The sequence below is a fragment of the Sorghum bicolor genome, chromosome 1 (assembly GCF_000003195.3).
Source record: "Sorghum bicolor cultivar BTx623 chromosome 1, Sorghum_bicolor_NCBIv3, whole genome shotgun sequence".
NCBI lineage: Eukaryota > Viridiplantae > Streptophyta > Magnoliopsida > Poales > Poaceae > Sorghum > Sorghum bicolor.
The window spans coordinates 65,182,433-65,206,409 of NC_012870.2; the positions used below are offsets into that span (position 1 = coordinate 65,182,433).

A 23,977-nucleotide genomic window follows, 5' to 3' on the forward strand; every position below is an offset into this window, starting at 1 on the left:
CAATGGGCACATAATTATCAATTATTTGTTCCGATCCAAATATACCATCTCTTTGCTATACAATTTAGTGTGACCAAATACGTCATCATTGTAACGTTTGGACTATAGATGCACCAATTTTCACAAGTTAGTTGTTGCATAATTGGGTGTTTTATAAGTTGTTGGACTAAGGCCTTGTTTAGTTCCGAAAAGATTTCGGATTTCGGTACTGTAGCATTTTTGTTTTTATTTGACAAACATTATCCAATCATGGATTAACTAGGTTCAAAAGATTCATCTCGTGATTTACCGACAAACTGTGTAATTAGTTTTTGTTTTCGTCTATATCCAATGGTTCATGCATGTGCGTTAAGATTCGATGTGACGGGGAATCTTGAAAATTTTTTGGTTTTAGGGGTGAACTAAACAAGGCCTAATATGTACACACTTGCCAAGTTGTGACACTAGATTGAGTCTTCTATAAGATATTGGAGCAATCGATCTGCACCCCCCTTCCCTTTCATGTTGTTGTATGGTGTGTTCAATTTACATACTCTGAAACCTTCACTGATATTTAGGTAGGCAGTCTTTGCACGTGCGCGCGCGGAAAGATCAGATTGACCTCGTCGCGAGATGGCCGGCCGGCACCCGGCACGTGATATGGTGCTCGATCCACGGAAACCTATCCGTGTCGGGGTCTCCCGTCGATCCCGTTACGGGAGAAAGGTAAAGGTCGTGGAAGATTACGCTGGCTGGCTGTGATCAAGTCTTGACATGACTCTCGACGACGAGACTGGCCGGGAAGCTACAGTGAAACGCCGCGCCGATGGATTTTCGCCGGGGCGTCCGTCGTCGTCGTCGTGTAGCAGCAACGTCGCCGTCGAGAGAACGACACTCGAGTGTCCCTCCCGTATATAGCTCCGATCGATACCGTTGCTGTCGCTTGAATATGTCGTAGATACCTACGATATGATCGATGCTCCTGTTGGAATTTGGAACGCAATGCAGGACTGCGCCGCAACGGAACAATTACTTCTCCATCCTTAATTCGGCGCGTGCTCTGAAGCACCCGTCGTCGCCGTCGCCGCCGCCGTCGACGACGACGCAGCAGTAGAAACTTCAATTCGTTCCTATCCGCTTTGTCTGTCCACACACAATCAAGAGATCGAGATACAGAGAGGACACGTATTTGAGGAAAACAAAGGTGTATGTATCTTCTTGGCATGTATTCGCAAAATTAAACGATCGCTTCATGAACCATGATGAATCCAGGAGCAATAGGTAGTGGATCGTACAGTGAGTCATGGAGGATACAGATTTCAGAGGCATGCATGCATGACCATGCATCTCTGCCTCACCAATCTCGACGCGCCTAAACTATACCGCAGCTGCAGATCTTACGTTTTACAGTACTATATACACTCACGACACGCGGGCACATTACATTATACCATAAAGATCGAAATAAGATTCCTACACCCCGGTACACGACGAGACACGTTATACGACGTGGCACGCAGGCCGGTGTCCTGCCGCTGCCGAACCAATCGAGGATCGATCCGATGCATCAATTACTACGGCAGCTTGGAGGACGCGCTCCTCCGCCGCGACCCAGCGCCGCCGGCGCCCTTGACCTCGGCGCGGATCTTCGCCGAGATGGCGTTCCTGCCAGCGACAGGCGCGGCGGCGGGCCAGAGCCCGACGGTGACGGCCATGTCCTTGAGCCCCTGCAGCTTCTCCAGCGCCTCGACGACGGCCACCATCCTGGGCCTGTCCCTCGGCTGCGTCGCCGTGCACTGCACGGCGAGCTGCGCGACGGCGCGCGCGCCCTTGACGGAGTAGTGCCCGGCGAGCCTCTGGTCCATGATGCAGCGCAGCCGGCGGCTGCCGCCGCTGAGGTACGGGCGCGTCCAGTCGACGAGCTTCACCTGCTGGTCGGCGTGCGCGGCGCGGCCCCGGACGTGCTCCATGGCGCGGCGGCCCGTGAGGAGCTCCAGGAGCACGACGCCGAAGCTGTACACGTCGCTCCTCACGTTGAGGTGGCCCGTCTGCACGTACTCGGGCGCCGCGTACCCGTGCGTGCCCATCACCCGCGTCGTCACGTGCGTGTCCTCGCCCTCGGGACCCATCTTGGCCAGCCCGAAGTCGGAGAGCTTCGCCGTGAAGTCGGAGTCGAGGAGGATGTTGGACGCCTTGAAGTCGCGGTAGATCACCGGCGTGGCGGCGGCGTGCAGGAACGCTAGGCCCTTGGCGGCGCCGATCGCCACCTTCAGACGGGTGCCCCATGGCAGCGTCGCCGAGATCCCTGTAGCAAGTCAGGTCAGGTGAGGTCGGTGACATGACGCCATCATCGCCATGCGTGACCAGCTAGGGACAGCAGCAGGGAGAGGGAGAGGGAGACGTACTCCTGAAGAGGTGGTTCTCGAGGCTGCCGCGCGGCATGAACTCGTAGACGAGGAGGCGCTCCTCGTCCTCGCAGCAGTAGCCGAGGAGGCGGACGAGGTGGGGGTGGCGGAACTGGCCGAGGAAGATGACCTCGGCGAGCCACTCGCGGTGGCCCTGGAAGCCGGCGGCGTTGAGCTGCTTGACGGCGACGGGCTGGGAGGAGAGGCCAGGGCGCATGCCGGCGTCGACGAAGCCCTTGTAGACGGCGCCGAAGCCGCCCTCGCCGAGGAGGAAGCTGCTGGAGAAGTCGTGCGTGACGCCGCGGAGCTCGCCGAGGCCGAACGAGTGCAGCTGCAGCGGGCCCTCCACCATCTCCTCTCCCTGCTGCTGCTTGACGCTGCCGTCCTTGTCCACCACCACGGTGGTGCCACCCGACGCCGGGCTGTTGGCCAGCGACGAGAGCCGCCTGAAGGACGCGAGCCGGCGCGAGAGCTCCGACTGCTGCGGCCTGCACCGCGCCAGCCCGTCGGGGGCCACCGCCGCGTCCTCCGCCGCGCAGCACTTGGTTGCCGACGCCAGCACCGGCCTCCACGGCTTGGGCATCTCGGAGTGGAGGGAGAGGGAATGAGGTCAGGCACCGGACGTACGGGGAGTGGATGGATGCCTTGCCGGCCGACGGAGGTGCGGTGGTTAGAGTGGCAGCAGGCACGGGAGGCGTGGGGATCATATAGAGGGGCCAAGCCAAGGGCAAGGCAAGGGGGGGCCAACGCCAACCGTTCCAACACAGCACAGCACCCCCAACTGCTCCGAACCACTCCCCCCGTTTGAGGCAAATTGTGCGCTTATGGCAGCATGGGGCCTCGCCTTTTGCGTGCACTGCTCAGCACTGCCTTGTCTCTTGCTCACCTCCAGGACTCCCCGGACGCTCCAATTGCTGATGCATGCTATCGTCGTCGTCCACTAATGTTTACTGTTGAATCTTACGGCATATACATAAATATAGATAAAAACAAAAACTAATTATATAGTTTATCTATAAATCACGAAACAAAAATCTTTTAAACCTAGTTACTCTTGATTGGACAATGTTTGTCAAATAAAAAAGGAAATGCTATAGTGTCAAAATCTAAAAAAAAATTGGATCCAAACAAAGCCTAAGAGATGTGTAATTCTGCAGAAATTGCAGAGGATATTTTCGATGAAGCGTATATATATCGTACTTTTTTTTGCATTGAGAGATTTCCTTTTCCCATAAAAGAAATTACAACTTATTACCAAGACCCATGTATCGCAATCAGTTTTTTTATGGAATATACTCCCTCCGTTCCAAATTATAAGTCATTCCAAGAATCTTGGAGAGTCAAAGCATTTTCAAGTTTGACCAAAAATATAGAGAGAAATATAAAGATTTATGTCATAAAATAGATACACTATGAAAATATAACTAACAAAGAATCTAATGATACTTGGTTGGTACCAAAAATATTATTATTATGCTATATAAATTTAGTCAAACTTGAAAAACTTTGACTCTCCAAGATTCTTGGAATGACTTATAATTTGGAACGGAGGGAGTATATAGCAATCGGTAGGGGATAATGAAAATGAAAAGTGGAAAACCCATGTTTACTGGGGGGTTCATTTTCTTTAGATTTCCTCGTATTTTTTTGGTAAAGCAGAAAATGAAAATGGCGATGCCAGTCAAATCGAAAACAATTTTAGACTCTTCCGAAGATTCCAAGTCTTGCCATTATTTCGTCAATCATTGTCAGCGTGCTCTTTTTTTCCTTTATCCCACGCATAACCGAACTCTATTTTTTATTAATTAGGTTAATATTCGTACTACCATTCAGATTGTCTCGATTTTATTACAATTTGACAATTCACAAATATATAATCAATTTTTCAAGCCTAGTTTCAAAGTTTTTTTTTTCCTTTTTGGCTAGTTTCGAATTTTTTTCCTTTTCTATAATACAACTTTCTATGCCTTTCAAACAAGTGGTTTCTGAAATACAGATTTGCCATTCCAATTATGGTGTCGTGCTACAATTTAGTGTCTTTGTTAAAGATTATTTGACTTCTTGACTTACATGGGTGTTTTCGAACTGATGTTTTATCTTTTTACTTTTACATGATACATGTGTATTCATTTTTGATAAATAATATATTATATTTGGTTATGTTGTCAACAAATAGAATGTAAAACTAAGAAATTTAAACCATTTCCAATGACCTAAATCTACCATTTTCATGCTTACTAGTCAACCAACCCACTAATCCCATGCGCACTCGTATTCTTGTGTGTTCCTATGGCACGTTGAATAGATTGGATACCATAGTGTGAATGATTATTTATCTAATGCACGTAGTCTAAACCATTTCTTAAATTGAATCGAATCACTGAAGCTATATTCCCTCCATATATGTTTCTGATCGTCTTAGATATTTTGATATATTCCCTCCATTTAGGGAGAGTCAAAGCTTGGTTCATGGAGGGATTGCACCTCTCATAGGACGAGAGTAGTGTCTTTTTATGGTTTTTCTTTTATTTTCCGGTTTCTAACTTCCTGGTATCAGTAAACTTCATAACCACTCTTCTTTATACTAGTGTTGTGGAGGTGGGTGAAATGGAAAAGTGTGGTGGGTGGAATGGATAAGGATGAAGTTGATTTTAGATTTAGGATCCTAAAATTTATGTTTTGAAGGGGACAATACACACTCAATTGTATACTAAATAAGCTTTAGTTTAGAATCTCTTGCTTGTTGAGCATAGACATAAGGGCGGGAGAGAATAAACATGTCCTATCCATTTGAAATTTTATATTGTTTTAGCTTTAATGTTATCCTAAGTCAAACTTGTCTAATTTTAACTAAATTTATAGAAAAATAAAGTAACTTTTTACAATATCAAATAAATGCACAGATAAAATATATCTCGTGGTACATTTTTTGTAAACTTGATTAAAACTAAAGAAAATTGACTTAGGACAACAAATCTTACATATGTTTTAGAAGACGGTTTATATTGCAAAGCATCAATCGACGTTTATACAATCAGCAGTCAGACAGCATATGTTTCACGCGAAACGTGATCACGATGTGGCAAGGCTATCATCGCCCATATCCAGCCTGGGCCTGGCATTGCGCACATGCATGCATGAATATCGTACAATAAAGCGGTACAAAAGCGGTGTAACGATATTTAATTGGGGTCACCATGCATGCCCGTTGACTAGTTTGACTGGTCGCGACCCTGCATGCATGCATGGTAGACGTCGGAACGATATACGTATAACGTATACACTATACTCCGTATCACCGTATGCATGCAATAATTCTCCAGCCAGCCAAAGTCACCAAAGAAAAAAAAAACAAACTCCTCCAGCCAGTCAAAAAGGTGCACGTACTGGAAACTGGATATACTTTACAGTTCACAGCTCACAAACTCGCTAGCTAATGCGTTTATGATCTGTAGAAAAACTCTCTGGTGGTGTACTTAATTAACAACAAAATGGCCGAATACTTATCAATGACTCTCTGGTGTATCAAACTATCAATGACTTCCTATCCTAGGTTGGCGTGACCATATGGCCCACGGTCCAAAACCAATTGAACTATCTACTGATCTATGTAAAGTTTGACTAAAATCATATAAATAAAAATACTAGTAACATTTATGCATATGTGATCTTTTAGTACTATACTAGAGCTAGAGTTATGATTGTCACATGTGTCCGCCCAACCTAAAATTTTAAGGCAGCAGCAGCAGCTCCACTGCATATCATCCGGCGGCCATGCGAACCCACACTTTAGATGAAGCAGGACTAGTTATTCAAGTTAAATTGTTGTAAAAGAAAATCCAGTCAAGTTCATGACATATATGTGTATGTCGCTCTGCAATTGCATGCAACTAGAGGAATACAAAAGTTTTTGACCTAGAATAATTGAACACGCACTTGTAGTAAAATACCAGAAATTGTATCCCCCATTTATTTATATATATTACTAATATTACTATTACTAATTAATATCAGAAAAGCATCATCACGACATCACGGTAGTCAGCATGCATGCCAGACGCGGCGGTGTCGTTGTGGCAAAGCAGGCGCACATGCATGTCCCGTACGAAGCAGTTGAAGTTGCAACAATAATATTGAATTCGCGGGTCACCATGACTAGGCAACGCGTTTCTTACGTGGCAATAATATAATGGATATGCGATACTGCATCACAAGCTTAATTCCGCGTATATCTCCAAAAATATATATACTCAAGTAGTACATATATGCACGACTGAAGCAATTAAGCATTCAATGATACCACAGTCACAGTCACAGGTGCATCATCAATTAATTGACCCATGCATGATGAAGGTACTAGAAATTAGGTACAAACTAGTCGTATATAATGTCTGTTGTAGCTAGCAACCATTTCATTCTCATCTAAAAGCAACCATTTGAGGGAGCTCACCTAAATGTCCTTTTTATTACCGAGAGGATTTCCAAAGTATAATTAAGCTGGATGCCCTGGATATATAGCTAATCTTTGCAGGCAGGGTACGTAATAAGAGCTGGCCCGGACTATTAAAATGCATCATCATCCCAAATTCCCAACTATTTGGTGATCATTTGAGTCATCGGTTCATGTATGTCGCCTCTCTCCATATCACGCGGTCTATTTCTTTATGCATTCTATATTCTAGGCATGAAAAAGTCTTGGAACAGGATCTACGGCTGCCGGATCATAGAGCCCCCTAGTCTATTCTAGATTTTTTTTTGTTATAGATGTACTTTAAGGAGAGGCTAAAACTGTTTCGAGGTCAAAAAATTTCTTGTAAATATTTTCATGGATCCATACAGGGTTCAAAAATTTCGGCGAAATTTTGCGAATTTCAGTAATTTCGGAGGTGGCCGAAAGAAAAAATCCAGAATTTTATTATGTACTAATACATGTGCTATATAACTTAGGCTCATATTTTCTATTGTTTATATTGCATATTCTTCTATTCAATAGATGTGTAATTATAAATTATACTAATACTTGTTTAGATCTATTTTTTTTAAAAGAAAAACATATTTCATATGCTAATCTCTAAAAAAATTCGACGAGATTTTTGCCTAATTTTATAAAATTCGATAATTTTGGTGGTGGCTGAATTTTTTACGATACTGAAATTAAAAACCTTGGATCCATCCGAGCCATCCTACAAGCTGGTACAAACAGATAGCATTTGCGCCATGCACCCGGTCGGCCGTCTGCATTCTCGTTGGGTGGCTCCAACCACTAGTATCAGCATCTACTACTATCTATATGCATCTATGCCTAACTAGATCTCTTTTATGGCATACCTCATGCATCTCCGGTGAAACCTGCTTGGAACTGAATTGATCTTGTTGTGAAAATAAATGGAGTTGTTATAGACATGATGAGCAAACGTATCTGTCCCTTAGGCCAGTCTCAATACATTTTTCATGAGAGTGTCATGCATATTAAATATGGTGCCACATAAGCAAAATTGCTGACTTGACAGGGTCATTAAATGAAGGAGTTTCATCACATGAGAGATGAGTTTCATCCCCATGAAACTCTTATGGCTCGATTACCTAGTTTATAGTCTTGGTAACTGGGCCATGAAACTATACATTGAGACTGGCCTTACTGATATTGGTTGAGCTAGCAGAACCTTTGAGGGCCTTTGTTATGGTGCTTCCTGTCCGAACCTAAGAGCACTCTTTTCATGGGGAGCTGCAGGATTCCGTTGAGAGACTTGAGATCGAGCCGAACGAATGAATCCCTCAGGGACGGCCGTGTCAGCCCATTAGTGGCCCAGACAAGACACTGTTACAACAAGGATTCCTTACAACAACATCTTTTTTTTTCTAGCAAACTGTAACACGAGTGCGTGGGCCGTCGCGCATTCAAGGCACAACGCGGCCCCGTGAGGCCTGGTTACAGCCCAGTAGCAGATCATGAGAAATGGGCTGCCCGTGCCCCATATTTGTATTTTGTTTATTTACAATTGCGTTACGAGATTTTAAAAACTGGATCCATTGGATTATACATTTTAAAAAAAATTATGTTATATATAGTAGCTATTGATTTATCTAGTAAATATATAATACTCCAAAGTCAAAATATTTAATATTTATGATTCTTGAAATGTCTTATAATTTGGAATGGAGGGAGTACTTTTATTATGTCGGTGGTGCAAGTACTTTTTCCTTTTAAAAATATCTATTTTTGAATTTATCCAAAATCAAAATATCTAATATTTATGATGCCAAAATAGTGTCTAAGATATGATATGAAATAATATTTTTATGGTGCACTTATTTAAAATAGTTTGACTTAGGTTAACTCTCGGAGTTTATTTATTTTGAGCATTACATAGCTTAGTAATAGTATCTACTAGCAAACATGCCCACATATTGCAACCAGAAAAAATATCATTTAAAAAACATAAACAGAGAATGCTACATAATTGTTTATGTTTTCCACTTTTTATGAAATTTGAGAGCTATAATTTATTTTTGACGACTATAATATCTAGAATATAAGGTAATGTTGATAATAATATAACAATGTATAAAAACTTGTGCCAAATTAAAATTCAGTCTTGATGGATTTTGTCATGTTTCTAAGCAAAAAGTATTTGCTAGAAGATATATCTTTAATTTAACTTTTATAATATCCATGTGTTGGTACAGTTACATCAGATTAAATTATTTTAAGGGCATGTAAAAATCTAAAATTCAAGTCTTGATAGATTTTATCGACATGTCAAGGATTGCTATGTCTAATGATTATGATAGGAGACCTCGATTTTCCACATCGTGCCATTATCAGGGATTGCACTAGGGCATATGTGTAATATCAATGGCGGAGCTAGGATTTGAATCTTGGGTATTCCCTTGCTGGTGCTTAGTGGGCCGCCACTCAGCTGTTACCTCTAACCTCATGACCGATGTGCGTCTTCACCGGTCGCCATGTAGGCGTAGCATAAAGACAAAGGTCGCGCCCGCGCTGCACGCCCCACGCCGCTAGGAGCTCAGGACACTGGGAACCAGCAGTGTCGCTACCACGTCATGCCTAGTCGGCTAGGGTTAGAGATTTAGGAAGGAGGATTATGAAATTGTCTCCTACTCATGCCTCGTTCACTCACACGAAAAGAATACTTTGTTATACATGTTACCATGTGCATATTCTGATTTGTCTTGGAAATAAGATATGATTTGTACGAATATTTGGTGACATGAGTCAATATGTATGTGGTCTGGAGATAAATAATTAGGTTTTCATCTGCAGAAACAATAAAATAGAATAATGTTGGCAATCGAGCTAACATAGAACGTACGTGTTAAAAGGAATACAAAAATAGACTAAAAAGAACGAGAGAAAAATTTTATTTGCTAAATATAGAAATGTTAATATATATATACTTAGTGCATAAAAGTTGGGTATTCCTGGAAATACGAAGAATACCCACTGTATCCACCCATGTGTAATATGTTGACTGGGTGGATAACGAACTACTTATGAGATCTAGTTTCACAGTTTAATTAGTTGGACTATCAACTAAACCAATTTATAATAATATAGGAGTTTTGCTTTTAATCAAAATTATATTCACAACTTGATGATGGAAATATTCCTTTCTCGTTGAAAGTTCAGGAGTTCAAAACCTATTTTGTTTTTATTTGTTCTTTTTTATTTCAGTGTTATTCATGTAAAATATGATCCAAGCCAAAGTCTAGAGTGTCAACACCTTGAGGATTGATCTTGCATATATGGATGTTAGGTTGGGAGAGGTCTTTATTTGTTTGGTTGCACTTATATTCATCTCAATCCACATATGTTAAGTACAAAATTAATGGATTTCCGTTCCAATCTAGCTTAACACACGTGGATGAATGTGAATACGAGTACAACCAAACAAACCCTAATAATTGATGCACACCGTAGCAAGCTATCGTCGTGAAAGCCTCCTCACTAACCACGTCTACTTATTAAATTTGCTGCACAAGGGAAACTTCACTTAGAAACCAACTAGTGAGTCGACCTAACATAATTGCACACTTTATCAACATGATTCGTCCATAATTTCTCGTTGGAACTTCGCTCTCGCCTGCCTTTTGAAGCTAGCTACAGCCTACAGACCATCTTATCATTAGCTTGTCTCTAGGTGAATCCAAGTGACGTTGCTTTCCACTTGAGTTTTGGTTAGTTCCTTTGTTTTTGTAAAAAGTATCAATATTTATGGTACCAAATAAGTATTTTTTAAATTTGTTTTTACGATTGGTACCAAATAAGTATAGGTAGATTCATTATACTTATTTGGTGTTATGAATATTGAATTGTTTAAAATTAAATTCAGAAATTAAGATAATTCGACAGTTTAAATTACAATGATTTTGTGTTTCTTACAAATTGAAGAGTATGAATTTGATGACTGCAAGTTATATCGGTGCAAGAGTTGTCATTCTTGTTTTTGGTAGTACTCCGTAGGATTTTTTGTTGGTACTTAGCATTGTACTTGTGCTTGTATGAATGATATAGGTCCATCTGTATGACCTTTTTATTTCGTGCTCTTTAATCGCAGTTCTTGCTAATTGTTCATGTTCTTTCAGAAAATATATTGTGTAATGTTACATTTGTCCATTAAGACCTTGTTTAGTTCCCAAAAAATTTTGCAAAAAAAATCAGATTTCACGTCACATCGAATCATGCGACATATGCATAGAACATTAAACATAGATAAAAAATAACAAATTACACAGTTCACATGTAATTTTCGAGACGAATCTTTTCAACCTAGTTAGTCCATGATTGGACAATATTTATCAAATACAAACGAAAGTGCTGCAATATCTATTTTGCCAAAAAAAAATTGAACCAAACAAGGCCTAAAATTTATTAAGAGAGTGTAGCTCTTGATATGTACGTTTTCACCTTTTACGTGGGTCGATTAGATGTTGTAAAATATATGTAACAATTGTACATTACTAGATACTACATACTAGTGATATGGGTGATCATCAGTCCACTATGATTTTTTCCTTTCTTGAAAAGTAGTGCTTCTTTCGCTCAATGCACACGTGCCGTGTTTATATGGACAAACAATTTACAAAATGGAGGGTGTGTGGTGGTAGTGTTGGACGTTGCCCTCCAAGAATCAAGTGTCCAGTCTTATCCGCCGCTGAGGCTAGGTGGTAGCAATGTACTGTAGCATGAACCGAAATAAACCAGAAACGTTCCTTGATCTGAGGGTTTTGACCTTTGTGTACACCAACCAAAGGTAGTGGGCACCAACGTCCCGTTCCGTACACAACGAGGCCGGCCGGTGGTGTGGTACGCATCAACAAGCAGCAGATAATATATATATAATACTGTGTATTTTATCTTAATATGAAAAGATAATACGGTATCAATTGCCGTGTACAGCCCTTGTATAACGTACCTAGTGTCGCCCTCACCTGGTCCAGGAGACGACTACATAAAGTCAAATCATCACGCTAACATTTTGTTTATATATCATTTTGTTTGTTTATATTAATTATTGGCATTTTCAGTTTAACCCATGGGTCATGGTGTCATGGATGATCATGAAATATCGCGCAGAAGGAGATGAGAAATACTCCATAGTACGTCAAAAAGCAGAATGAAACTAAGCTCCAGAGCCCCCCTCTCCCTTTGACGTACCATCTTATTTGCTTAAATTTATCAGTCAAAATTAGCCATATTCTTTTTATTTATATAATAATATTTTTTTTCTCTTATAACAAATTAACATCAACATCAACAACAGCTGCAGAGGCGTGTGCATCATCTTTGACTTGGCAATACATTATGTTGTGTTTTGCCATCTCCGTTCCGTCGTTCTAGCAGTAGACAAGTAATGCTGATTTTTTATTTAACATAAAGAGATTATTAGGTTCGTTTAGCTGATAAGATATTGATTTATCAACGTACCGTACGGTACGAGACTACGAGTGCCCATCTGTCCCGTACTTGAAACGTCCTCCGCTGTCTGCTCAACGGATGGGATGGGGCCCACATGCTGGATCCTCTGGACTTGTAGAGCAACGAAAGTCCACGACACAAGATATGGATAGTGGTGTTTTTAATGTGTGATGGCTTCTTCATTTTGTTTTCAGGTTGTGTAAGTGTACGTGTAGGCCTCGTTTACTTCTACCTCAAAATCTAAATTTTTTCAAGATTCTCCATCACATCGAATATTTAGACATATACGTGGAGTATTAAATATAGACAAAAATAAAAACTAATTACACAATTTGGTCGGAATTTACGAGACGAATCTTTTGAGCCTAGTTAGTCCATTGTTGGACAATAATCTCCACAAACAAACGAAAGTGATATATAGTGTCGTGAAATTTTTTCCTAAACACAGCAGCCTAACTTTCGTCTGGTTACACTAGGGAAAAACAAAAACAGCCACACATTAAACCAGGGAGGAAGAGCGTTTCTTTGACCGGAGTTTTAAAAAAACGGCCATAAATTGCTCGTGACCCAGCTTAACATGAAAGCAAGCAAGCAAGCTGCAGAGAGAGAGATACTCATCATAATAACCTTGTGGATCGGAATCGGAGCCTCCAATTCATACTTTGGTTGTGAACCTGTGATGGAATATATGGATGGCGCAGTTCGGTGCCTCACGCTCACGCCATGGAACAGAGTACACAGTAGGTTGGAGTATGCATCAATGCATGCTTACTTATTCAAAAAAATTCCTGTTTCTATATGGTAAAGCAACATACTACTGATCATCAGATGAGCTAGCTAACATGAAGACAAGTACCAGATGTATCATGTATGTAGTAATAACCAAAGCCAGACAGCCAGTGTGCATGTATGGGTATACCCCATCGATCGAGCTGGAATCCGTTATGTACCAACCATAGCTACCAACACAACCATGGCGATCGTACATCTCGTTTTCGCTGAAAAGTCATTGCTAAAAGTATTCTCACAAATTTGTTATAAAAAAAAATATTACTAAATAGCTGATAGATTCGGCAGATTGTCTCATTCCATCACAGTAGAACGCAGACTTGCATCAGCAAGCACACGCAGACACAGTTGGCGGGCGGCTCGCTCGTTCCGGGCTCCAGCATGCAATTTCTGCTGCTGCTCCACTAAACCATGCATCTATCTAGCCTCCCTCCTTTGGCTCGGCTCGGCCTCTCGCTTTCACCCCCTCCGGGTCCGGGTGCGGGGCGCGCTTTCTTCTTCTCGGTTGCTCTCTTCTTCTTCTTCTTCTTCCCGCGACGACGTCACACGCAGTACCTGCTGCTACTACATACTACTCTTATTAATTTCTCTCCTCCTTCCCTCTTCCTCTTCCTGTGTTCCACTTGGTACTCTACTACCTCCTCTCCGGCCGTTCCACCGGCGCCGACCACCCACGCGCGCGGCGCGCAGACCTCGATCGAGGCTCCGCTCCAGGCGGCGCTGCGGGCCTTCTCCGTTATCTGATCGATCGATCGATCCACATCCACCTGCTGCTGGACGTACAGTACAGGCCACACTGCATGCAGTGCTTCATCATCAGTACTCGTCCGTCGATCGCCGCGGCCGCCGGCTCAGGTATATATACGTTCGTGCTACTGTTGCTTTAATTGTGCTCCAATCTCATGTCATGGCCGCCTGCGCTTGCAGTGCTCAGTCCAAGATTCTTCATTCACAATGTTCTTCGTGTGTGCTACCTGTGCACCTTTTAATTTCCTGTGCTCTTCTCTCTTTGGGAGTATCATCTTCATGCTTCTTGCTGTTGCCTGTTCGGTCCCCCTCCCCCACAAACTTTTCCCCAACCCAAATTATCGGCTTCATTCACTGAGCAATCCTTGATTGATACTGGTTGGTATGGTAATGGTACCTATTTCCCTTTCCCATTTTTTTAAAAAAACTTCTTTGTTGTGTGTGAAAGAGATAGATAGAGCAAAACTACTTTGATGATTAGTCATTGATGTTGCTATCAGCCTGTCCCAGCCTTAAATATTTGCTTGTGTAATTGGAATAAACTTTGCAACAAGCAACCCTTGGTTGGTTCTTGCCAACAATGCTACCTGCACACGATCTAGGTGCCGGTGGCGCCTGCCAATCAGGGAAACGGTCCAGCCAGCCATTTTTACTGCGGGGCTTTTCTTGTGCCTTTCGTTGACAGTTTTGACGTCGTTTTCGCACTTTCTGGTACCTCATCCTGCTGCAACCAGTACGCTTGTTTGTTTGGCTGATAAACCATGGTAGAAAGTGTTGTTGGCTGATTTATTATGAGAGAGATAAGCTCAAGCTCGATCGAGGTCTGTTTCCGCACAACAAGGGGCCCTCTTCATTCACAAGCCTTCGTGCCATTAATCCTGTACGGTCATTGCAACATCTATGCCCAGGATTGAAATCTTACTCTGCATCGCGTACAGTACTCCAGAAACTGTTATGGATGTTTATTGAGTTGAGCTGCTAAATATTGGTTCTGGATCAATTTTCTTCCTGGCCCACACTTTGCCGTATCCAAAAATTGTGTGTGTTTCCTTCTTGCACAGGGGTTAAATCTTAACTCTGAAACTCTGTAAATTCATTGCAGTACAACTAGTTCACAAATGCTGAGGTGTGCTGTCAGTGAAGACAGAGACATCATCAGCTCCTCGCTCATATGCTACGCAGCAAGGGCGGTGAGCAGTCAGTTGATGCAGCAACTGCTACGACAGTCCACAGGAGAGAATGGTAACGATGTAGTACTAGAATATTGTTTCTTCATCACACTAACTTGTTGCCAAAAGCACGTACTGGTCGTTACCTTTTTCTTCATATTTATTTGCAGACTATTTATTCATTAAAAAGTCCAAAGGGCCCAGTGTTGCCTCTACGATCTGTTCTCGTCTTCTTCATTGCAATGTTCAGCTTCTACGTCTGCTACTTCTCCTTCCATCAGATTAGTTTAGAAAATGAAGAAAAAATGACCAGTGCAGACAGAGCTGAACAAACAGAGATCCATTGCACAAGACCTGCAACTCCACATGAGCAGATGCGATATGTGCACTTTCCGAGGCCTGCCACTTACGACAGGTAATTAACTTCAATTCGTAGAAGATACATATATGTCTATGTGTCATCTGATTCATGTTTCTAAACTCAATCCCGGTTCACAGGGGCGAATGTGCATGTAACCCGGTTCGCTTCTTTGTCATCATATCTATGCAAAGATCAGGGAGCGGGTGGTTCGAGACTTTGCTCAACAGCCACCCCAATGTTAGCTCAAATGGCGAGATATTCTCTGTCAGGGATAGAAGAGAAAATATTTCATCTATTTTGGCGACTCTTGATAGACTATATGATATGGACTGGATCACTAGTGCGGCGAAGAATGAATGTACAGCAGCGTTTGGATTGAAGTGGATGCTAAACCAGGTAAGCTGCATTATTGCTTTACTAGGCTCTCTGTATAAATGTTTACCATCAGTGAGCGACTTTTGAACTGCATATTGTTTGGTTGCTCCACAACTGGTAAAGCTAGGCCCTATTATCATGTAGCTTTTGACTTGACTGTATTTATGTTCTTGTGCTCCAAACCTAAAAATTATGAAGTTGGTAACTTAAAAGGGCCAGTAATCATGTTATCGACCAGAAAAGCTGGTAGTCAGACTTTCTGAAAGCTAGATGTGAGTTTATGAAGCAAAAAACTAATTTGGAACGCAAGAATTTCATAGGAATCATACAAGAATTTTCACGGGAAAAAAAACTGGGACATGAAAAAAAAAACAAAAGTCCTAGTTCCAAATAGAACCTAAAATGGCTTGCTTATGCTTTGCAGGGACTGATGGAAAACCATCGAGACATCGTTAACTATTTAAACAGGAGGGGTGCAATTGTGATATTCCTCTTTAGGAGAAACACATTACGGAGGCTTATCTCTGTGTTGGCGAACAACTACGATAGAAGAACAAAGCAGCTGAATGGCGTCCATAAATCACATGTGCACTCAAAAGAGGAGGTATCTCTCTCCCTATGCAATCAGTTACATTTTTTTTTTCTGAATGGATTATTCAAATTATGAATCAACTATGGAGAGGCCTAGCTACTGCATAATTAGAAACGTGACTCAACCAAAGCTGTCTGTCAGTTTTGAATGGAACAAAGTCAAACAGGCAATGGTATTGGTATCCTTTTGGGGAAAATAGAAAAAGTAATCACTGACAGAGTAACAGATGTTTGATCTGAATGATAACAGCTGCCTTACCTGATCTGATTCTTTCTGAGAGTATAAGTAAGTAAGAAGCCAAGAGTAACTAACCATGTCAGCGCCTTTTGTCTGGGCAGGCTGAGATCCTGGCAAGATTCAAGCCAGAGCTGGACATATCAACTCTGATTCCGAGCATCAGGGACGCCCAGCGCGCCATGAGAACCTGCCTGGGTCGCTTCAGCAGCACGCGCCACATGGTCCTCTACTACGAGGATGTCATCCGCGACAGAAATGTAGGCATCACAAGCAAACAAGCATTCCCAGCCTCTGAAGATTACCCAATAATAATGCTCTTTCTGATGCCCTGTGCTGTGCAGGCACTGTCCCGGGTGCAGGAATTCCTTGGGGTTCCGGTGAGGAAGCTGTCCAGTAAGCACGTGAAGATCCACACCAGGCCACTCCCGGACCTGGTCGACAACTGGGAGCAGGTGAGCCAGGTGCTGAATGGGACACGGTATGGTCGATTCCTTGCTGATGCAGACTATGCCAAGTGATGATCGGCCGGGCCAAATGAGTGTCAGGTCGTAGTCCCAGTTTTTCACAGAGGGGGTGAGAGATGAGGAAAGTGACGAGAGTTTTACTGCCGCATTTTAGATTCTGTATGTATAGGTTTATTTACTGGTTTTGGGGGGGGGGGGGGGGGGGGGGGGGGGGTGCTGGCTCGCAATTGAGCTCTATATCTGAAACTCTTCCATGAAAACCACAGTCAACAGATCGGAAAGCCAGTTTCAATTAAAGAAAAAAACGGATCAAAGTGCCGTGTGATAGTTCTTGCAATCGACTTGTTTCATGTTTATATTTTTGAGTTTGTAATCGATTTAAAGATTTTTACCAGCGTGTGCTCCAATGCTGCATTGATCTTCTGTGACGCTCCTCAACGCTGGTGAACAAATTTGCAACCAAACAAAATTTTCATGGAATTCGGTTGTTGAACATATTCCTTGATTGTTCTTTTAAAGATACATCAGCCGATTAAAGTTTGTCTTCTGGAAGTGTAATCCTAGAGTTTGAAAACGTTGGAACTACCGTCGACTTATTTGGGGAAGCCTCAAACCTTGAGATATTACGTTTGTCTCAAGTCTCAACTGTAGCACGAATGCACCCAAGCAAAATACTGGGACTCCAAAACTGGGCAAAGGCTACAAAGCCTCAGAACATCCTGCTTCAGGAAGGGCAAAAGCAAATGCAACCTCAAAACCTTTCACCTATATTTTGATGCTATAAGTCGTAAGTACTAAACAAGATTACCCTGAAAATTTTCTCTATGCCCCTATGGTACTGATTGGTATGACAAAAATGTTTCGCAAATTCTACACAGATATACAACAGTTTTGTGATACAACTGCAAAAACAGACTCAATCCGATTTCCTGCGTGAAAATGCCTTCCGTTCCGACAAAGGGACAACCACCTCGCACAAGTTTTGAATCATGCCTCTGTCATATATGTTGTTTTTCACAACTGGTTCCACGCTTGGTGTTCGGGATCTCATGAAGAACGCCCTCCATTTGCTAGGAGGAGCTTTGTGTGCATCACTATTGGCTGAGCCTATGTTGGACTTGAGTGCAGCAGCGTCTGCCTTCGCTTCATTTTCTTTTTTCATCCACATGATGTAGTCTTGCCATTTAAATGTCTAAAGAAGATTGCGTGTAAGAATCACCGCAAGTATTTTTTGCACTAGAAACATGCTTGAAACTATTCCTTTTTAATAGTCAAATTTATTAGTCTACTTAGCATAGCACTTTGTCTTCTCATGAGAAAGAATCTCGATTGAATACAAAATCTGCTTACATCAATTAACAAAATTCATCTAGAAAGCTTTTTTTTCTACCAGAATAAAACCCTAGTATGAGGTTATCTTTGATTCAATATTTAAGAGCAAAGATAAAATTTTCATTAAATAGAATTCATATAAAGAAAATATATCCTCATGTCTGTGACAAAGGACAGTTTACATGTTTGGGGAAGAAAATTTGGCTAAATTTCAAAAGTTCAAGTTCACTGTCTTACCTCGTTGGTTGTTGTATTTGTCAAACAAAGGTGTAAATGGTAAGCACAGAAGCCACCAAGGAGCAGTGCTAATATAGCCAAAAATACACTCAAAAGTATCTGAGTGTTATGCACAGCAAGCAACCACTGCAAATTTGACCATGAGTTAAAACTCAGATTTAGTAGAGCAGTAAAGGGAATTTGGTTTCAATGTGTTCCTATAGCATACCTGTGCAACATGTGGAAACAAGCCCGAGAATGAGTTATCGATACCATAATAAACTGTCACATCCATAAAATGCCTCATTACAAAGGGGAAAATAGAGGTTAAAATATTGAATAAAGAAGATAAGTTATACCTCATAGTTTTATGTGATTAATCAAAAACTGTATGCAACCGAAATAAAAGTCTGAGATTATGTATGATGGTAAACAATTTCCCATAAGGTGCTATCAGGAGAGTTCAAAATTCTGACGTACAAATCAACATAGATAGACTACCCACTACTCAGTTGTTCTATGTCAATTCTTAGGTTTCAATTGCAGATATTTTAAGTTACTCGCATTGAATGAGGCAGTAAATTCTCAGGAAAGGCATTGAATTTACCTGTCAGAATGTATATAATTTTCCGCTCTTTTAATTCACCGGCAAGAATGAAGCCAAGGATTGTTGCCCCGTACAGACATATAAGAAAATGCCTGTTATCAAATGGAAGAGAAAGTACATATACAAATTTTATTAATATTTTTGCCCCAAAAAACTTTACTTAATATTTCAGGTCAGTGAATAATCTTGATGATTAATTAGATTGCTACTAACAGCAACTGAAATAATTATGCCTTAATCAAAAAAGGCTCTAGTGTTCGCCAAGGTTGAATAATCAAGTAGGATTATTTGAGGAAAACATAATCACGTTGGATCAGTGTAAGGAAGTGTGGTGATGGAATCGTTTCACAGAGCGTGTGTGCTTTTGTGGTCGTTTCAGAGCAGTTCTTTTGCTAGACAGTACCATTGGCAAAATTCTAAACTGGTGGTTGTTTGTGATTTCATTACACTTTAGGCCCTGTTTGGATCCACCCTAGCTAAACTTTAGCCAGCTAAGAGCAACTCCAACAGCTTTGCTATTCTTATTATGAAGACTTTTTAGAACTTGTATAGTAGAAAAATAGGCTCCAACAGATGTGCTATTTGGTTTTGTAAAATAAAAAGTTTGCTATTCCTTGATTTTCGTTGGCCATATATAGCCAACCACTGACACTAGCTATCTAATAGCAAGACTGTTGTGGACCTCTTCTTTTTTAAGAAGTTGTCTATTTTACAAAATGGCTAAACATTAGAATTTGACTACTAATTTTAGCCAAGCTCTTGGAGATGCTCTAATTTGTCCAGCTAAAATTCAGCTGGCTAAAGTTTAGCCGGCTAAAGTTTAGCTGGGGCTGTTTGGATCCTCTAGCTAATTGGTGTTTCTTTACCATGCTGCCCTTACTTTTGTTGAGCCCGATAAGGACACGGAAAGAGAGGAGCAAATTCGTCTTTAAACATGTTTTAGCTGGGTTGGAACATCTAAAGTGAGTGTGTACATTTTGGCCTCCAGCTAAAGTTTTAGCTGCCCCTGGCTGGATCCCTAGCAGCTAAACTTTAGCTAATGAATCCAAACAAGTAATAAAATTCGGGCTCACCCACTACGGAAAAAAACAAAAAAGAAAAGAACAACCGAGTAGCTGAGCAGATCTCCCATATTGGTTTGGTAATATAAAGGTAAGAGTAAGATGAACTATAAGTTACAACCAAAAACATAAAACTACAGCGCAAATGGATCATAAGCTAGTTAATACTGCATCTAAACAACAGCACTTTGCACAACACATTGGAAAACTATGCTGTGAAACCTAGAAGGCAAAGCTTTTCATATATAAGAAGAGAAAAAGGGAGCTAATGATCCAACTTCTTGTAAGAAAGCTAATCTTGGAGCTCGGTAGGATAAACATATCATTTCAAGATGCATACTTGGTTTATCCAGTTGATTTATGTCCTATAATTAGTATTTGTAGTTGGACTAAAATTTAGCCACTCAGAAAAATGACAATTTGGGAGACTATTTGACTCTTGGGACTTTATATCAGGCTATAAAAAAGAAAGACAGATGATAAACATAGAAAACAGAAAAGAATCATCAGTGAGAAGTGCATGGGATTTCCCATCTAGGCCAGACAAAGATTATAAGGTAAGCTGGAAAGAAACCCAAGCAGAACTCACCAAACTAAAAAGGCCACAAAATAGCGAGTATTTTTCTCCCCAATGCAATTATTCTGTATCAACACAGACAAATTAAGAACATAAATGAAGCAAAAGCAATACCATCAATTAGTAATTACAAGTACCATCCATCCACAATGGTGATCGAATCGAGCAACACACTTGTCACATATTCTACAGTGCTTTGCCCTGGCTGGTCTGCATACAAATGACCAATGAGTTGCTAAAATAAGAAACACAGGTAACTACATGAAGTAGCGGAGGGAGGGGAACCCGTATGCTAGATGTATTTGCTCTCGAGTGTTAACAAAATCACAAGAACTTTAAAGCAATCAGTTTTGTTGTTGCACACATACTGGATTACTCACTGCAAATTAGTCCCTAAGACTTTACTGGGTACTTCAGAAAACAGCTAACTATACCATCTTATAATTTAGGGTTCTACTTCTACATGCAACGACTGACAGCTAGAAGTTAGCGAATAACTAGATATACCTAGTAATCTTGCAAGTTGAACATTCTTTCTCCACAAAAATAATGTTGTCATATGGGTAGGAAGATACATATTGAGAAACGTTCTCGGCAGTAACAGTCCCAGGATCAGAAAAGCTAGTAAGCACAAAGAGTATAGCACCAACAGCCACAGCCACAACACTCAGATATCTGCACAATTAGATCCATCACTGTTAGAAATGGATAATGAAATCTATCCAAATTGTTTAGTGCAGCTACAAGGTACCTGTGCAATCCACTCACATAATACCCAGGAATGTACTCGAAAGATGTCTGCACTATTATAAAATATGTCACCCCAATTATGGCAACATAAAATACCTGCGGTTGAGAGGGAAAAAAAGTCATGAATGACTATTTAGAGCAGGAGGCCAGAAGCTGATGCTAGTATCTTATGCATTTGAATAACATATCAGGAAAAGAAGCCCTCGGCTCTTAGTTGATGATAGTTAAGTAAGTTTGGTTATGATTTGACATATGCCAGGAGCTCATGTGTCCAAGGGAAAGAATTCATCACTGAAGCCAATGGTATCAGTAAAAGGAACTCAAGTTTATGTGAACTACATGTGTATCGTTATCGTTAATTCACAATGTCAAACAGCTGTTCTGCTCTATTCAATGCAGAGTTTAAACACAGATCCCCAAGCATGATATAATTATGCCAATTGCCAAGTCACACCAGAGACCAGTGAGACACAGGTCCATATACCCAGTTGGTCTTCCTTCCAGTCATTTCTCACTTTTCTCACCTTCCAAATCCATATCATCCCCTCCCCTGTTTTCTTCCCTCCTTCCTTTCACTTAGCACAAGCACAAAGCCTTGAGCAATTTAATAGAATCTGAAGAACATAAATCCCTCCCACAGTCAGCAGCTTTTGGTTGCATGTTTACTGTTTGGAAACAAACGCAGCAGGTTTACCATGTAGGATAACTACAATCGTGGGCAAGGGCAACAAAATAAGAAATCTAAGCCCTAACATACTTGATCATCCACATTCCGGTCCTTGAAAAAGCTCCTGATTTGCAGAGTCAACCGAGCATTAGAGCTACCAACTGAGAACCCACCATCAATCCCGTAGCTATTGATCAATGCAACTATCCCAAGCAACAACTAACAGACATTTAGCATCAAACGGTATCAATATTCCAAGACTCAAAACAGGAAACCTAGCTTTCATTACAAACATCGCCTTTCAACATAAACAATCATCCCCAACAATGATAATTCAAGACACGTTACCCCATCATTGGGAACTCAAATACTGACGAGTGGCATGTACCTGCAGTATCGGGTTGGGTCGGTCGCAGCAGTATCCTTCGACGCCGAGGACGAGATCCCTAGCCCCAGTGCCGCACACAGACTGCACAAACCGCCTGCGGGAACAATTCCCTCACTCGCTAAGCAAGGAGCAGGAGTGAAGGGAGGGAGAGGGGGAAGGGAGGCGCGAGAACGTACAGGAGGTAGTGGTAGGCCCCAAAGGTGAGGAAGTGATTGATGCTCTGGATGAAGGTGCCCTCGAAGATGGGCCATTGCCCGCAGAGGAACGACACCACCACCAGCGCCGTCACTGACCCGTGCACCACCAGCAGCCACGGCACCTCCATCCCTCCGGGGAGCCCCACGCCCTTGCCTGGGGACCGCCGTTGCCGTCGCCGCCGGCAAATCTAGTTGATCCAGTCAAGGAAACCGCAGCTGGACGGAGAAAACAAGCAACCTCCTCTGTTTCGCCACCTGCGAGACGCGTTTGACGCCACCGCTGCGGGTGGGTCCCTCCGGCACGTGGCTCGCCTCGCTAGACACCTCTTCGCCGCCGGCCCGCTGGGCAGCCCCCTTGACGACGACGCCGCTCGACTGACAGCTAGCGCTAGGGACCTAGGTTAGGGATGGGAACCAGGAAGGAGATGGCGTGCCGGTGAAGGAGGACTGGACCCCGGAGGAGTGGAGGATGGGGATGTGCGCGGCGGCGACGGCGGCGAGCGGCTCAAACGTTGGGCGTAGCGGCGTCGATGGGGGAGTACGAGTAGTTGGAGAGGAGACTGGACCCGCGTTTGTCACTACTAGCGTTAATCATTCTCTGGTTTCTAGAATCAGATGATGCTTCGTGAGATGACGTAATCATAAGTTTTATTGAATGAATTTGGTGGAATCAACATATTCATGCATATACTAATTATTAGAGCTACTCTACAATTTTACAAATAGGTTTGGCATTCTTATGTTTTGCTAAAACTCTCAAAAATTGCTTTTATAGCAAGCTGACAACCTCATGCTTCTTCGTTGATCTTCAGAACCAGATGAATTTTGTTTTTGCTAAGTCAAAATTGCCAAACACTTGGAGATATCCTTTTTGTTCCCTCCCCCATATTGATTTGGGAGTTGACAAATAACAACATTTCCCAAACAAATTTTGCAAAACTGTTAGAGTTGCTCTTAGTAGCTTATGAAAATTAAGGTGGTAATGGACCAACATATTCCAGTCCAAAAAAAAGTGAGTGAGAAGATTTTGGACCACTAATCCTCAAGTACCAGAACAAATACATATAATATCTCTGGTAATATTGGTGTCTCCAACCAAACATAGAAATACATTTATTTTGGAA

At 41.9% G+C, this 23,977-nt stretch overlaps 3 protein-coding genes across 3 annotated transcripts; 1 reads left to right on the plus strand and 2 right to left on the minus strand.

Moving 5' to 3' along the window:
• Positions 1,185-3,180, minus strand: LOC8080786 (probable serine/threonine-protein kinase PBL15). Its single transcript, XM_002467770.2, has 2 exons — positions 2,385-3,180; positions 1,185-2,284 (listed from the first exon to the last, which is right to left on the minus strand). Exons 1-2 carry the CDS (start codon positions 2,965-2,967, stop codon positions 1,554-1,556), a joined length of 1,314 nt encoding a protein of 437 aa, XP_002467815.1. The 5' UTR covers positions 2,968-3,180; the 3' UTR covers positions 1,185-1,553.
• On the plus strand, positions 13,560-17,241 carry LOC8080787 (nodulation protein H). The gene is made up of 7 exons (XM_021459115.1): positions 13,560-13,968; positions 14,963-15,102; positions 15,200-15,444; positions 15,528-15,786; positions 16,190-16,369; positions 16,696-16,851; positions 16,936-17,241. The coding sequence occupies exons 2-7, from the start codon at positions 15,100-15,102 to the stop codon at positions 17,110-17,112; spliced, it is 1,020 nt and encodes a 339-aa protein (XP_021314790.1). The 5' UTR covers positions 13,560-13,968; positions 14,963-15,099; the 3' UTR covers positions 17,113-17,241.
• Positions 17,803-23,441, minus strand: LOC8082607 (probable protein S-acyltransferase 17). Its single transcript, XM_002467771.2, has 10 exons — positions 22,833-23,441; positions 22,657-22,750; positions 21,603-21,697; positions 21,359-21,526; positions 20,989-21,061; positions 20,864-20,916; positions 19,214-19,305; positions 18,836-18,888; positions 18,628-18,753; positions 17,803-18,250 (listed from the first exon to the last, which is right to left on the minus strand). The coding sequence occupies exons 1-10, from the start codon at positions 22,979-22,981 to the stop codon at positions 17,975-17,977; spliced, it is 1,179 nt and encodes a 392-aa protein (XP_002467816.1). The 5' UTR covers positions 22,982-23,441; the 3' UTR covers positions 17,803-17,974.

Bases quoted from the DNA above. Each gene is read 5' to 3' on its own strand.
- LOC8080786 (XM_002467770.2), bottom strand. From the start codon at position 2,967: ATGCCCAAGCCGTGGAGGCCGGTGCTGGCGTCGGCAACCAAGTGCTGC. The intron at 2,285-2,384 runs GTACGTCTCCCT...GACTTGCTACAG, and splicing joins CGAGAACCACCTCTTCAGGA to GGATCTCGGCGACGCTGCCA.
- LOC8080787 (XM_021459115.1), top strand. The intron at 15,445-15,527 runs GTAATTAACTTC...CCCGGTTCACAG, and splicing joins AGGCCTGCCACTTACGACAG to GGGCGAATGTGCATGTAACC. The intron at 16,852-16,935 runs GTAGGCATCACA...TGTGCTGTGCAG, and splicing joins ATGTCATCCGCGACAGAAAT to GCACTGTCCCGGGTGCAGGA.
- LOC8082607 (XM_002467771.2), bottom strand. From the start codon at position 22,981: ATGGAGGTGCCGTGGCTGCTGGTGGTGCACGGGTCAGTGACGGCGCTG. The intron at 21,527-21,602 runs GTACCTTGTAGC...CTAATTGTGCAG, and splicing joins TATGTGAGTGGATTGCACAG to ATATCTGAGTGTTGTGGCTG. The intron at 19,306-20,863 runs GTGAGTTCTGCT...ATTTGATAACAG, and splicing joins TTTGTGGCCTTTTTAGTTTG to GCATTTTCTTATATGTCTGT.